We start from the raw sequence: 14,334 nt of genomic DNA, 5'->3' as shown, positions 1-14,334 counted from the left end.
GTTGGGCATATGATATCGATATGATACATTATTAATGTTCTTTTCTCATGTATCATCAACATTGGCCATCATCTTAAGTTTCAAATAACAATTATAAAACACTTTAAAAAAAATACAAAGTGCTTTGTACACACAAATAAATACATTTGTGCAAGCTTAATACTTAATACGTACATTTTCAATTCCGGTCTTTTCTACAGAGTATTTCTACATTGCAGTATTGATACTTTGTCTTTTACTTTAAGTAAAGTAAAGTAAATGTGAATACTTTTTCCACCACTGGTTGCGGGCATGGGAGCATGGAACAGTTCCAAACATTGGAACTATCTCATTGAGATAGACAGAGCACTTCCGCATTCCATTCTGGGATACTACCCCCCCCCCTCTTTAATTTTCTTCTTTTGTATATATTTTTTTCTCACTCTTCATACCAGTAAACTGTAAGCTGATTGTATGACATTCTGTTTAGTAGTGTGTCTGTCTGTCTCTTATATGTCATCATCATGATTTGTGTGCATGGGGTTCTCATCTTAAACAAGCTCAGTGCGAATGAGTCTTCCAGTTTAGTAGACCTTGTATTGTGAATTTGTACTTCCATGTACTGTTATTCTCAATTTCTCATGTCTTACTAAATAAAAGTACATCAATCAATCAATGGGAGTCAACGCAAGTGTCGTAACTCTCTCATACCTCTGGCTAGAACGGCAGCGACATCTCGTGGTCGTTTTAAATCAGTGCAGCGCCCTGCCTGGAGGCGGTGTCTCCTCCATGTTCTACTTCCTCGTTCCTCAGTTCAGACACAACTTTTAGCCGAGCCTGTCTGTCTGTCTGTGCGGCCTTCTTCTTCTTCCATGGACGATCACACTGTAGATCCAGAAGACTAAAAACATCATTGATCTGTCTAACTAATAACTTATAAGTTTGTAGATTAGTTGAGGAGGTCCTTGCGCCACTGGCTGCTGGCGAGAGGAGGTTGATCGGAGCCATGGCAGACGCCGGAGGAGGAGAGGAGAAAACAGGAGGAGGAGGTGAAGAATGTCTCGGAGCCTGTGGAGGAGCTCAGGGTAAAGTGCCCTAGTTTGTTATAATCTACTAAATAAGTAAATGTGAGAGTTGTATGTATGCCGGAGGCTGTGCAGGATCCACTTTGTGTAAAAACACCTGATCTCTGCTTTAAAACCCTGACAGACTTACTTGTGTTTTAAAGTTAAAACTAAAGGCCTAGTGGTGAAGCCTGGCTAATATGAGCTTTATAGTTTATTGACGAACTACACTGAGACTCATTGTAGCATGCAGACAATGCTGGGGATGTAGACGGGGAGATATGTTACTTAAGATTTAAATATTAATATTAGATCATATTATAACTCATTGAAACTGAAAGACAGAACACCGTAGGAATGCCCAATGACGTCATCCCCCTTTCACATTCACAGCGGGGGGTTTCTGGTAGTTTGATCCTGTGTGGAATGTGGAATAGAATAGATACCAAGGAAACCAGTTTGGGATGTCATTACACATCCAGTTATACCTCAGGGGTCTTCAACTTCCAGGCCAAGGACCCCTTACTGAGAGAGAGAGAGAGAGAGATGAAGCAGGGACCCCCACTACGTATTGTATACAGTCAAGTCAAGTCAAATGTATTTATGTAGCACATTTAAAAACAACAGCAGTTGACCAAAAGTGCTTTCCAAACGAATAGCCAGAACAAATACACCTTAGTCTATTTACAAAGCAAAGTAAAGGCATATAAAAAAGCAGTAGCAACTATAACAGAACAAAAACAAAATAAAAACAAAGCAGTAGCAAACAATCAACAGACAATGACCTCAAACTATGTTAAAAGCAAGAGAAAAAAGGTGGGTCTTCAGTTTGGATTTAAAAATGGAATACAGTGTTGCAGATTAAGCTTTAACTTTTTAAACTTTTTCATAGATTTCATAGATGGCTTCATACTTGTTTGACAGCACTATCATCAGGTTTGTGTAAATGAATGTTTTTTGTTTGTTTGTTGACGCATTATCTTTTCTATTCATATTTTGGATTTTCAGACATTGAACCACTTAAACCCTCTATACTTGGGGTTTAAAGGAGTAGTTCACCCAAAAATGACTTTTCTATCACTTACACACACCATGAAGCCTTGAATTTGAGATCTTTTTTGTTTTGTAGCATTTGAGTCTCCATTTATTGCGTGAACTACTCCTTTTAAGGTTGTCAGGGTTAACTTGGGTTCAGTGGTTAATGTTTAGCCCTGTAGTATCTCTGAGGACCCATGAGCTACATTAACTGAGATATAAGTCTGTTCTGCTCTTCCTTACGGGCTATGGGATGTCAACTAGCAGAACAGTTTAAACTCCCAGGTGAGGTGATGATGATGTCATGAGTTGTTTACAGGAATCCCGTCTGTCTGGCAGTGTGCCCAGTCTGGTACTTTGCATGGGACTAGTTTATCTTTTGTTGAATGCTTTACAATCAGTTTATTATACTAATCAAGTAGTGGTAGTAACAGTAGGCATAGTAGTCATTTATTTCAGTCCTTATTAACAATTTTCATTGTCGAATGCACATAGAATTAAATAAATACCAATAAGCCATTCAATTAAAAGGAAAACACTTTCAATTCAATAATCATAAAAGCTCAATAATCAAGAGTGGTTAATTTGTCACTCACTCATACAGGTACAGGCAGTGAAATATTGGTACACACACACACACACACACACACACGCACACGCACACAATAATACAGTACTGTATGAAATAAAATAACCCTTTCACCACTAACAGAAGCAAAAACTAAAGTTTCTTTCATACTCAATTATCAGTTTAGTTGTATTTTTTTTTGTGCAAAATTAGCTACACATTGTAATTCCTTGTCTCAACGATTTCACAGGTTTACCTCTTTGACAGATATACAGTTACATGTGTTTGTTTTTTTTCCAAACATGCTTATTCCCCTAAGTTCTTACTGGCTCATTCTAATTTCAGACAGCCTGTAATTACTGTTGGGAAGTCATTTTAGTGCTCTGTCTCTACACTATCTGAGCAATAAGATCAACTAGGTCAGTGGTTCTCAAACTTTTTTGTGCCATGGACCCCGATCTGAAAATGTTCCAGGAACCGCCAGAAGAGAAGATTTATGTAAAAAAAAAAAAAAAAAGGAAAAGGTTTCCAAACATTTTCAAGTAAAAAAAAATAACAGATGTACAAGCTTGCAGCGCGGCACGAAGTGATGCGTTGTGAGCTTGTAGATCTGCTATTTTTGAACAGCCAACGTATAAATGGATAAAGTGGTTAAAATGATTGCAATGCTGTATTAACAAACTTCACTGGGGACCCCCTGGAAACCCCTCCTGGGGGTCCCCGGACCCCACTTTGAGAACCACTGGTCTAATGCATTGTACTGTGTTAATCAACAATCAAGAAGGTTTTATTCGTCCCTAACTTATACGTATAAACTACAAGCAGCGATATGTTGTTGGGACTTATTCCGCCATCGGTTGTGCTAAACATAAATTATTCAAATAATATATTAAAGCAAGAGAAGAAATATCAATACAGTGAGGAGGACTGAGAAATATAGGTTCTTGTCTTTGTAATGTATTAATGTGTTAATATTACCACAGTGGTACATGTGTTGGCCATCAGCCTTCAGCCACGTAAACCCTAGCATCCCTATTCTGGGGTGAACAACATTCAGCGAAAATACTAGCAAATCTGCAAGCTTAGCGTGTGGAGGAAAAAAAGGAGCAGACCAAGTATAAAGCCCTGGGACACCCCGGTCTACGAAGTATTATAGAGTTTAGGTGGTTAATCTACTTGTTACTTCACAAATACATTTAAATGCTTTCAATCTAAAGAGCAGTAGAGTCTAGTAGCCTATACCCCCAAAGGTAATGTAACATTAAAGGTGGTGTAAGTCATCTATCTTTTGTGAGGATAAATGTTTAAAAGATTTATTGAGTTACAAGTTTGGGCATTTAGAAATTAGAATCCATAAAAGCTAATGCATAGGATGATGAGCCTATGATGATGCCGGGGAGTTGACCCCCCGCAGAGCTAGACACTGGTGGTGGTGGTGGTGAAGACAAAACCTCCTCCTTGTATAACTTCTGTACAATGCAGACCTCCACCACATGGTGGTGATGATGGGGTAGGAGGTGGGTTGCACAGCGCTCTGTCTGAAAGACTGTGAGACAGAGCAGTGATGCCACTTGTCAGATTTTGCAAGAGAAATAAGCAACCAGGCCTATAAGCCCAAAAGAAGCGACTAGACGACGGCTATTTGAAAATAGCAGATCTACAATCTACAAACGTGTTGCGATGCAAATGCAAACATTTTAACAACACAAATCTTGTATGGGGGTCCCTGGCACAACATCAGTGGCGGCTGGTGGGAACTTTGGGTGGGAGGGCTAAGCGTGCGCGCTTCAGATTTTTTTTTGGTTCTCAAAATGCATATTTATGCTCAAACATGCTATCTTATATAGTACATGTGCACAGTAATAATCTGTATAGTTTACACATCCAGATTTAGGAAAATATACTTTTATTTGACAAAAGTATAGACAAAAGTATACAAATCAGTCAGTCACACATCAACTAGTGATGGCACATATGGCATCCTGCCTGAGAGCATTTGAGCATGATATCATGCATTTCAGCATTGATATCAATGATATCAAAAAAATTAAATCATACTGTGGAAGTCAGACAGACAGACAGACAGACAGACAGACAGAGTTCTCCACGGGCCTGAAAATTAAGGCCTGGCCCTAACTGGGCCCTACTGGGCCGGTCCGAACAATTACCATACTTTTAGGCCCAAAAACCCCAAAACCCCGTAAAGGTGTCGCTAGGAGCTTAATATCCTCAAAGTCACGCATTAAACAAGCTTTGAACTGAGCAGATTGGACCTTCCGTTCCAGAGATAATGGCCAAAACATCTTGAAAACGGCCACTTTTGCCGATTTTCGATCGCGGATTTTCGATTGAGTTTTGGCCATTGTCGCCCGTTTTTCTTTAATAACTCGGTCTAGGAAGGTCGTACGGCAACAAACTAGATACCTGAGTAAAGTTCACTTTGAGCTGCATCCAACACATCCACTGTCATGTCCGCCAGCCTTACCGTTAGATCGCTAGGGGCAGTTGAATTCTCTTTCTCTCTCTCTCTCTTTCTCTCTCTCACACACACACACACACACACACACACACACACACACACACACACTGTGTTGTTCCCAGAACAAAGCACAGAAAACGCAGGTACACCTTCATTGGTCAAAAGCCAGTGAGGGCGGAGCTTGGGGGCTAAGAAAAGTTAGCCCCAATGGTGAGTAAATCAAGCAGGCGTGTCATGTCAACTGTCAATCACTCAACTCAATGAAAGCCAATGGAAGCTGATTTGGGCTAAAAGAAATCAGCCCATTTTGACATATTTAGTGTTTTCCTTGTAACTATTTGATGCTGTTGCTGCTCTAGGTTCCACCAGCATGTAAAATAATCTATTCTAAAAAATATATATAACACGTAATAACATTTAATAACATTTTAATAATAAAGACAATTAAAATAAAAAATAAAAAAAATAAAATTAAAACTTTTTTTTTTTTTTTTTTTTTTTAATAATATAGGGGGGGCTTAGCCCCACTAGCCCATTGATACCAGCCGCCCCTGCACAACATATTTTCAGATGGGGGGGTCTGTGGACAAATACACATTAATTTGGGGGTTCTTGCCATGATAATGTTTATGAACCACTGGTCTGATTGGCTAGGAGTGCTCCTGCTTAGAATTGTGATTGAAAGGTTTTGACAGCATGGGGAAGTAAAGAGACGCGGTGGATTTCCCTATAAATAGAAAATAAACCTGAAATAAAAGCATGATAGAAAAGTTCCTCCTCATTGAACTTTCACCAAAGCTTCATGTCTTGTTTTCAGTAAGTAAAGATATACCAAGGACTTTGTCTGTGTCGAATTGCGTTGATTTTTGGTGTCTCAATATAATGAAATGACTTAAGTTAGATCACCCACCACTAACAGTATCTCCTCTCCATGTTCCAGATGTTGTTGATGACCCTATCATGGAGCAAGGAGCCGTTATACTCAGAGGGTAAGTCCGTTTAGACATTTTCTCATCATCACCACTGAAAGGGTCTGTTTTTTCCTTTTCAACAGTTTTTTCCTTTTCACTCAGGCAGTGCTCCTCACAGCTGTCTAAAGACTACAGCATACTCCAACTGAACACATTGTTCTAGAGTGTGTGTGATTGGTCATAAGTTGAGGTTGGGTGTGATTTATTTAGTTTTGTTTCCGCATTCTGCCCAATGCTTGATGAAAGCAGCGATAGTTTTGAAGAGACATTAGCTGATAGGTGGTACTACAGTAGTCTCAGGAGCCAGCGTCCAAGGACAAAGCCGAACAAAGTTTGGCATCGGTTGGAGTACGCTACAGCCAATACAACCTAGACCAGTAGTTCTCAACCTTTTTTTGAGCTCTGGACCGTCAAGTATGAATCGTCCTTAATACTTCTTTAGGTGACTTTTTTTAGGCTTTCGAGTCCAACAGTTTCTTACCTCGGTCACTGTTTGTAGGCCAGACACAATTATTACATAGTCGCCTAATCGCAATTATTTGTGATAATCGATATTATTTTGCATAATCGTCATATACGTTTCATGTTGAAAAATCTTCATACATTTTCAAACATTTCCATGAATAGCAGAAATACCAGATCTACAAGCTTATGACATGTTATAAGCTTGTAGATCAGCTAGTTCCGCTCAAAAAAAATTTGTTTGTCATTTCCGCCCTGTGTCATTATTGATTTTGAAGCCTAAGCAAACGGAAATTAAATTTGTATTCATAATGTTCAATAACAGAAACAATTAACTCACCGAGTGCCAGAATTATTTCTGGCTATGTTGTCCCAGTGCCAGAGATTTTTTCAAAGTAAAAAGAAAGTGCTTAGGACGCGAGATACAGCCTTTTTCAGTTATAAGTTCAACAAGGAGTGGATGGAGCTGCAAATCTTCATATAATGAAAAAACATTTTTTTATTTTTTTTCAGAAACACGTCATTGGCACGTTGCGCCATTGCGGTAAAACACGTGAAACACGTCAATGGCACTCAATGAGTTAAATCGCTATCATTTGTGACAATTAATCGTCAACTTAAATGTTGTAATCGTGACAGCCCTAACTGTTTGGCCCTTCCCTTCCCTTTCACTGTGCTGCAGATACGTGATAGAACGTCTAGCTGCTGACGACCCGGACAGACAGGTTTCCTCTGAGGACCTGGGGGGAAGACCTGACGAGCACCAGGACCCCCACATCAAAGAGGTGGTGGAACAGCTGCTGAAGATCGCCGACGAGATGAACAGGAACGCTGAGCTGGAACGGTAAAGATGTGCTTCTTCTCATGTCCTCATCAGAGGGAGAGTGACTCCTATTGACCCAGTGTGTTTGGACTTACTAGACTAGAGCCTGACCCATGTCAGTTTGGGTCTGATTCCCATTTTGGAGCGCCCTGGACCACGCGTGCTTTGACCCGTGTTTTGCAAAAAAAAAAAAAAAAGGTCTAATCAATTTGAGTATATTAACCCTTTAACACATTAACTGCCAAGACCGTAGTCCTACGGGCCGTTAAATCCAACTGTTAAGCGCCGAGACCGTAGCCCTACGGGCTGCGGTCTTTTCGCGCATGCGCGGTCCGGGTGCACTTTCGGAATTTTTTTGATCCACTTCCGTTTCCGGTTTGATGACAGGAAATAGAATTATTTGGGATCCGGTTTTCACGATCACGCCCGCTCCCATTCTACAGACGAAACTGAAACTCAATTCTCTTCCTGTAGTTTTTTCTCCTCGCATTTCACTGTTTAACGTAATCCGCTCTAACTCAAACATGGATGCCCCGTTTGACACGTGGTTTTCACTGGGAGATACAGGGAGATCTCGCGGATGTAAACAGACTGTGTAGCGCTCAATCTTAAGGATTTTAACAAGATCTATGGCGACATGAAAAAAACAAAAAAACAACAAAAACACCTTGGCACTGGTGAGTACATTATGAGATTAGCCCTTGGCAGTGGATGTGTTAAGACCTGAGGCCGATTCTACAAATGTCTTCTAAATCCCAACAGTATTCTGAAAAAACGTATGTTTCTATATCAGTGGTGCTCAAACCTTTTCATGTCAAGGACCCCCCCAAAATGATATGTATTTGACCGCGGACCCCCATCTAAAAAAAAGGGACCCCCAGAAGCAAAGATTTGAGTTAAAAATGTTTGCTTTAAAATAATATTCAAAGATTTGCACACATGTTCACGATTTTTCATAAATAGCAGATCTACAAGCTCGTAGCACGGCACTCGGTGCCGCGCTATGAGCTTGTAGATCTGCTATTTTTAAATAGCCAAAGTGTAAAATAATGCTTTTTAGCTCAAATCAAAAAGTGACACAGATGCGTTCCAGGTCTTAATGGGTTAAAATTCAGTACATGAAAAGAACATTTAACTTTAATTATACAATGAGCAAGTAAACGATTAGATCTATGGGGGCACCGATAGCTGAGTGGTTAAGTCGTGTACCGCATGAGCACTGACGCCTGACAGCGAGTCACCGGTTCGATGGCCGGGCGGACCTTTGCTGCATGTCAATCCTCGACACTCTCCCCGTTTCCTGTCTTTCAACACTGTTGACTATCAACACAGGTAAGAAAATAAAGAAAGCCACCTCAGCTCACAACGCGTCGTGAGATTGTCACCTATTTCTGAAAACTTTCACACATTTTTTTAAAAACGTGTGTAAAATAATAAGGTCAACATTGACGCAGCAATAACGACGATAACAAAGAAAGCATAAAAAATCACGACAATAGTTAGAAGAAGGTGAAGAAAAATAAAGTTTGCACTTTATTATCAGCACACTGTAAGGTGCGTCACGCACCTTTAAGGAATCACGGCGTGGTTCCTACTTCTATTATTCATATGTGTATGTGCACACTGACTGTATTATACAGAATGTGTACAGTATTTTCATTTATATGTGCATAATGTTGTTGTGTGTCTGCAGTCTTAATATCGTCCAAAAAGTAGCAGATAGACGAGCTCAAAACGCACTGCGATCTGAGCTTGCAGATCTGCTACTTTTGATGGTGATGCTGTAGTAGGATGACCAAGTAGGTAGTTAATTGACGAAAAAAAAACTGAAAAGTTAAAATCTGGAGATAAGAGGTTTCTGCCCGACAGCAACAATATGCAAAGTGTCATGCCAGGGTGCGTGCCAGTGTTTTGATATTAATGTAGGTGTGTGAGTGTGTGAGGGGCCTAGCCTGCAGTGTTCTAACCAATCCATAGTGTGAAATGTGGGGTTTCCTGTTCAGGCTTGCATCACACCTGTTGCTTAATATATCTTTTTTAAATCAGCCCTAATCTAATGTCATCCATAGAGCACCGAAGTCTGGCGTAATTTACACATCCTAGGTTTGTCTACCTGGTTCGCTGTTTTCCACCCCCATTCTGAATCCCCATAGACGTATTTAATATCGCGTCAAATAAGAACTGTGTTCCAAAAATAAACAAATGACCCCTGCGGTTTGACTCTTATGGATATGAAGCATCAACTGACGGTGAGAAAACCATAATGTTACTTCCGCCGAATTAGTTACATTTTCGCCAGAAACAGACTGTATGAAATATAAGTGACTGACTATCATAAACGATACAGAACCTCCTCCCTGACAATATCGCCGAGACAGTTTGTTTATTTTTGGACCACAATTCTTATATGAGACGATTCTATGATGACCCAATGTTATTCTCCATAGAGAAATTACTTTACGAACCAGGGGATGAACGAGTGACGTCAGGACTTCTGTACTCTATTACCTTACTCATTGCTTTCCCCTTTTGTCTCGATACCTTAAATCTGTCATGATGCTTAGCACTCTTGCTTCAACAATGTTGTGCAGTGATGATGATAATGTTGGTTGTTGCTGATAAAGACGATGTGTGTCTTACCATTTCCCTGCAGGCTGATCAGCCAGGCACTACAGGGCAACTGTGCCCAGGACGTCTTCATGTCTGTGGCAAGAGACTTCTTCACCGATGGCATTAGCTGGGGTCGCGTGGTCGCTCTGTTCCACCTGGCCTACAGGCTCATCTACAAGGTATTGTGTAGCAATGCTATGCTGTGAAGCAGCTCTCACCATTAAACTTCTTTTTTTTCCATTTCCTGGAAAGTAAGTAACGATTTTGGACAGACACGGTTTCCACCCGACAGTGACGATGTATAGTACAGGCAGACATATCGTCGCGGTCGGGCAGAAACCTCTCCATACGTTACTTACTTTTTGTGTTTTTTCATAAATTAATGCCCTACTTCATCGTACTACAGTGACACACAAACGTTAAAAAAAATAGCAGATCTGCAAGCTCAAAAACGTGCCGTGATTGAGCTTGTAGATCTGCTATTTTTTTTATTTGAATCCTGAAAAGTAACGGTTTTGGACATTGTCGTGGAATTCACGGGCAAATGGTACTACTAGGAAATAAAGGAGTCAGAGTCAGTACTTAGAAGGTAGTGGTGTTGGTGCTTTAATACATTTAGCGAACAAGGGATATGTACATTGAGTACGTCAGTACGCACAGGCCTGTGGTACAATCGTTCTGCCAGGAGCACAAGGAATCAGACCATGGTTATACTGTCATGTTACAAGTACAAGCTGTACCATAAACAATAGCTATCAGGCCTAGGAGAGACATCTTGGCTCTACGCCATGTAAAATATAATGTATCATAGGGCACAAAGATGAACAACATAATGTACTGACAATAAGGTTACATAAAACCAATCATGATAACATAATATGATTTAGTCCACAACATACACGGTTTCCACCCGACAGACGATATGCAACAGCAATGTGATACAATAGAACCCGACATGAATGGCTGTAGACCCTGTTTTTAAGGATTTACTTGATTGCTAAAGTTGTTAGTGACCAGTGTTGGGGGTAACCGCGTTACAAGTAACGGCAAACGTTTTTGGTTAATGGAGTAACCCAACGCGTTAGTTTTGCAATTAGAGTTCTAGGTTACATTTTCTGAAATAATGGCGTTACTTCGTTACATTTAAGACCTATATTTCCCTTTTTTTTCTCCATGTTACCACAAAGGAAAAGGAAAATCCATCAGACACATTTGCACTGTTTCCTGATAAATGGACACGCTTGTCTCTGTCAACGGAGACTTGCACGGATGTCACACGAAAATCGGTGACCGATGCTTTGCAGTCTGTGGTGAATGCGTAATCGTTCTATTCAACGGGTCACCACTTTTGGTGTGGCACACGGCAGGCGGTATTACTGGTCTTGTTTGTCTTATATTAATTTGTCGAACCTGTGCGACATGGCAGAGATAGAGAAAAGGTTGCCCTTTAGCACGGTCGTGGAAGTATTCATACTATTTTTGGATTAAATGGTGAAAGGAGGAGAACGTCAATGCAAATTAGCCTTGGTGAAGCCCAGCACAGCTCCACAACACTGGGGGTCACTCCGGTAGGCTGCACTCTTGATTTTATGTTTATACCAATCTTCCTTGCTGCCTGGTTGATCGTAGTTTTAATCGTCTGTAACGCAAAAATAATCTAACGAGTTACTCCTCTCAGAAGGTTATCCTGTAACATAACGGAATACTTTTTAACCCAAGACCTGAGGCCCATTCTACACATGTCTTCTAAATCCTGACCGTTTTCTGACAGTTTTCTGAAAAACCTATGTTTCTATATCAGTGGTTCTCAAACCTTTTCATGTCAAGGACCTCCCAAAATGATATGTATTTGGCCACGGATCCCCATCTCAAAATATGTTGTTCCAGGGACCGCCAGAAGAAGTTGAGTTAGAAATATTTGCTTGAAACAGATAAATATTCAAAGATTTGCACACATTTTCACGATTTCTCCGCACTACGAGCTTGTATATCTGCTATTTTTTAATAGCCAAAGAAATCTAAAAAATTACACCGATGTGTTCCCGGTCTTAATGGGTTAACGGCAGTAATCCTGTAACGTAACGAGTTACTTTTTAAAAGTACCGTTACCCAACACTGTTAGTGACCCACGTGGTGCTCTGCTTCCACAAGGCGCTGACCTCCAACCATGTGGAGAACATCAGGATCGTCATCAGCTGGGTGCTGCAGTTCATCAGAGAGAAGCTGTACTCCTGGCTCATCCAGCAGGGAGGATGGGTGAGTTGGGTCCTCATGACCTTTCAGTGCTTAAAGCTGCAATCCATAACTTTCATGTCTCTAACCCATGAGTGCTGACATTTCTACTGCTGACCTAAGACAGAAAGCCTGTTTTGGGCGGAGGATATATATAGTGGTTCTCAATAGAAGGAGCAGGTAGAGCAACTAAACCAATTTGTCATATCTGCCCTGTGCAACTTTTTATTACGAAGCCTAAAAGGCAAACCGAAATAAGATTTGCATTCATATGTTCCAATGTTCAATGCCAAAAACAGAATTAAATCATTAATCGCAATTATTTGTGTGACAATTAATCAACTTGAATCTGTAATCGTGACAGCCCTAGGGATAATCAACGGGGAGCGGGTCATTATTGAGAAATAAACCCTGCGATAGCAGAGGGGTCTAAATCACCCTGCCAATGCCAATGTGAAAACAAAGGCTTTCATCGTGTCACGCAAGATCAACAATAAAGTGTGAGTGCATGCACCGCACACAGAAAGTTAAGAATGTCGTCACTGGTAACAACAGACCGATTAGACAGCGGTCTGTTATTGAGTTCAGCGCTCATTATTCAAAAATAACACACGGATGAATTCAGTGATTGACCAATCAGAATCCAGCATTCAACCAAGCCGCGTAATGAATAGTATTAACATACTCTACAGAGGTTAAATTCTACACAAGCTGCTGGAGTGCTGATGGAAGACTTTATGTTGTCATGAACCAACAGGCGGAGAAGAGATATTAATAATAGTCCCCTTTCCACCTGGCATTAAATATACTAGTAATATACTAAAGTTTAAAGCTGACTGTGTCCCTTGTCCTTCTGTGTCCCCTTCAGGAGGGTGTGATCAGAGGCTTCACTCAGTGGAGGACGGTGGCCGTAGTGTCATTGGTGGCGCTGGTGGCCGCCTTCGCTCTCTACAGGAAGACGCGCTGACGTCACCCGTTCACGGTGTCCACCGACCTCACCTCTAAAGGCTGGGGCTGGTGGGGACGTCACCTCTCTCTCCCGGGTGGGAGAATAAAACTTGGGCTGAAAAAAGAGATGGTTCATTGATTTAATGTCTTCCAGTCCTCAACCATCCATCTTGTCAGAACCTGCTTATGGGTGGGGGGGGGGGGGGGCCGGTGGTTCTGAGTGGGCCAGTTGGCTGCCAAACTTCTCAGGTATCGGAAGGACAAAAAGGCCATCGTCACACTCCGGTTTTCCACTTAGACAGCTACGTGTCAATCAGTGCCTTCCGCGGAATAACACTGATTTTTGATCAAACTGTAATAGTCTTTATTTGTGGGGAAAGTAGTTTAACATGGAGTGTAAGAGACTGTACACTTGAGGGGGAGGGTAGACTTTTGGAATTGCAGGGAAAAAAAACCTTTTTCTATCTCTTTGGGAAGACGGTGTTGGCTGTGAAATAAAATACTATGCAGTTTTTTTTAACCACTCAAGTGACATTTCAGATAATTGCTCAAGTATTTATTAGCACCAATTTAGATCTTCTGTTTTTCCCACGGTTTATTTTTTATTTTAATGTTGTAAAGGAATTTGATTGGACCATGTTATATTGAGTAAATTATAAGAACGATGACACCGTCTTTAATTGTCGTCAACTTGTACTGTATGATTATGCAGATTTGACCAAAATGCCTTTTATGTATTTAATATTTTTATTGGAGGACGTGTCTCAACAATAAAGATGTTGTTCCAATCAAAGAAGGTATTCTTTTTCCCTTTGTGGTTTAGAGAAATCTGTAGAACTGTACAGTAGGTCACTCTGTCTGCAAAGACCCGTCATCAAATCACAACACAAGGCTATGAAATCTTAAGCCATTTCACTTGACCTGCATTACATTTCATATAGCTACGTAGGATCATTTGTGTTTTGACCTTCAGACATTTAAACACTACCAGACGCCCCAAATGATGATCCATGCAGCTCAATGATGCAAACCTCTGTCCATTGATCTAGATTCTAGATCACTGTCTCTCAACCAGTGGTTCATTTTTGATACATTTTCACAAAGGTACTATATATACTATATCCTATACATACTGTGTGTGTGTGTGTGTGTGTGTGTGTATA

General features: G+C 40.7%; 1 protein-coding gene across 1 annotated transcript; it reads left to right on the top strand.

Annotated features, from left to right (window-relative positions):
• Positions 1-806: 806 nt before the first annotated feature.
• LOC308085368 (apoptosis regulator BAX) lies at positions 807-13,961 on the top strand. Its single transcript, XM_080428512.1, has 6 exons — positions 807-1,064; positions 6,066-6,114; positions 7,241-7,402; positions 10,035-10,170; positions 12,143-12,247; positions 13,092-13,961. Exons 1-6 carry the CDS (start codon positions 986-988, stop codon positions 13,188-13,190), a joined length of 630 nt encoding a protein of 209 aa, XP_080284638.1. The 5' UTR covers positions 807-985; the 3' UTR covers positions 13,191-13,961.
• The last annotated feature ends 373 nt before the right edge of the window (positions 13,962-14,334 follow it).

This window comes from Gymnoscopelus braueri (genome assembly GCF_963280865.1).
Source record: "Gymnoscopelus braueri genome assembly, chromosome: 1".
Classification (NCBI taxonomy): domain Eukaryota; kingdom Metazoa; phylum Chordata; class Actinopteri; order Myctophiformes; family Myctophidae; genus Gymnoscopelus; species Gymnoscopelus braueri.
This window is presented reverse-complemented; position numbering and strand designations above follow the sequence as displayed.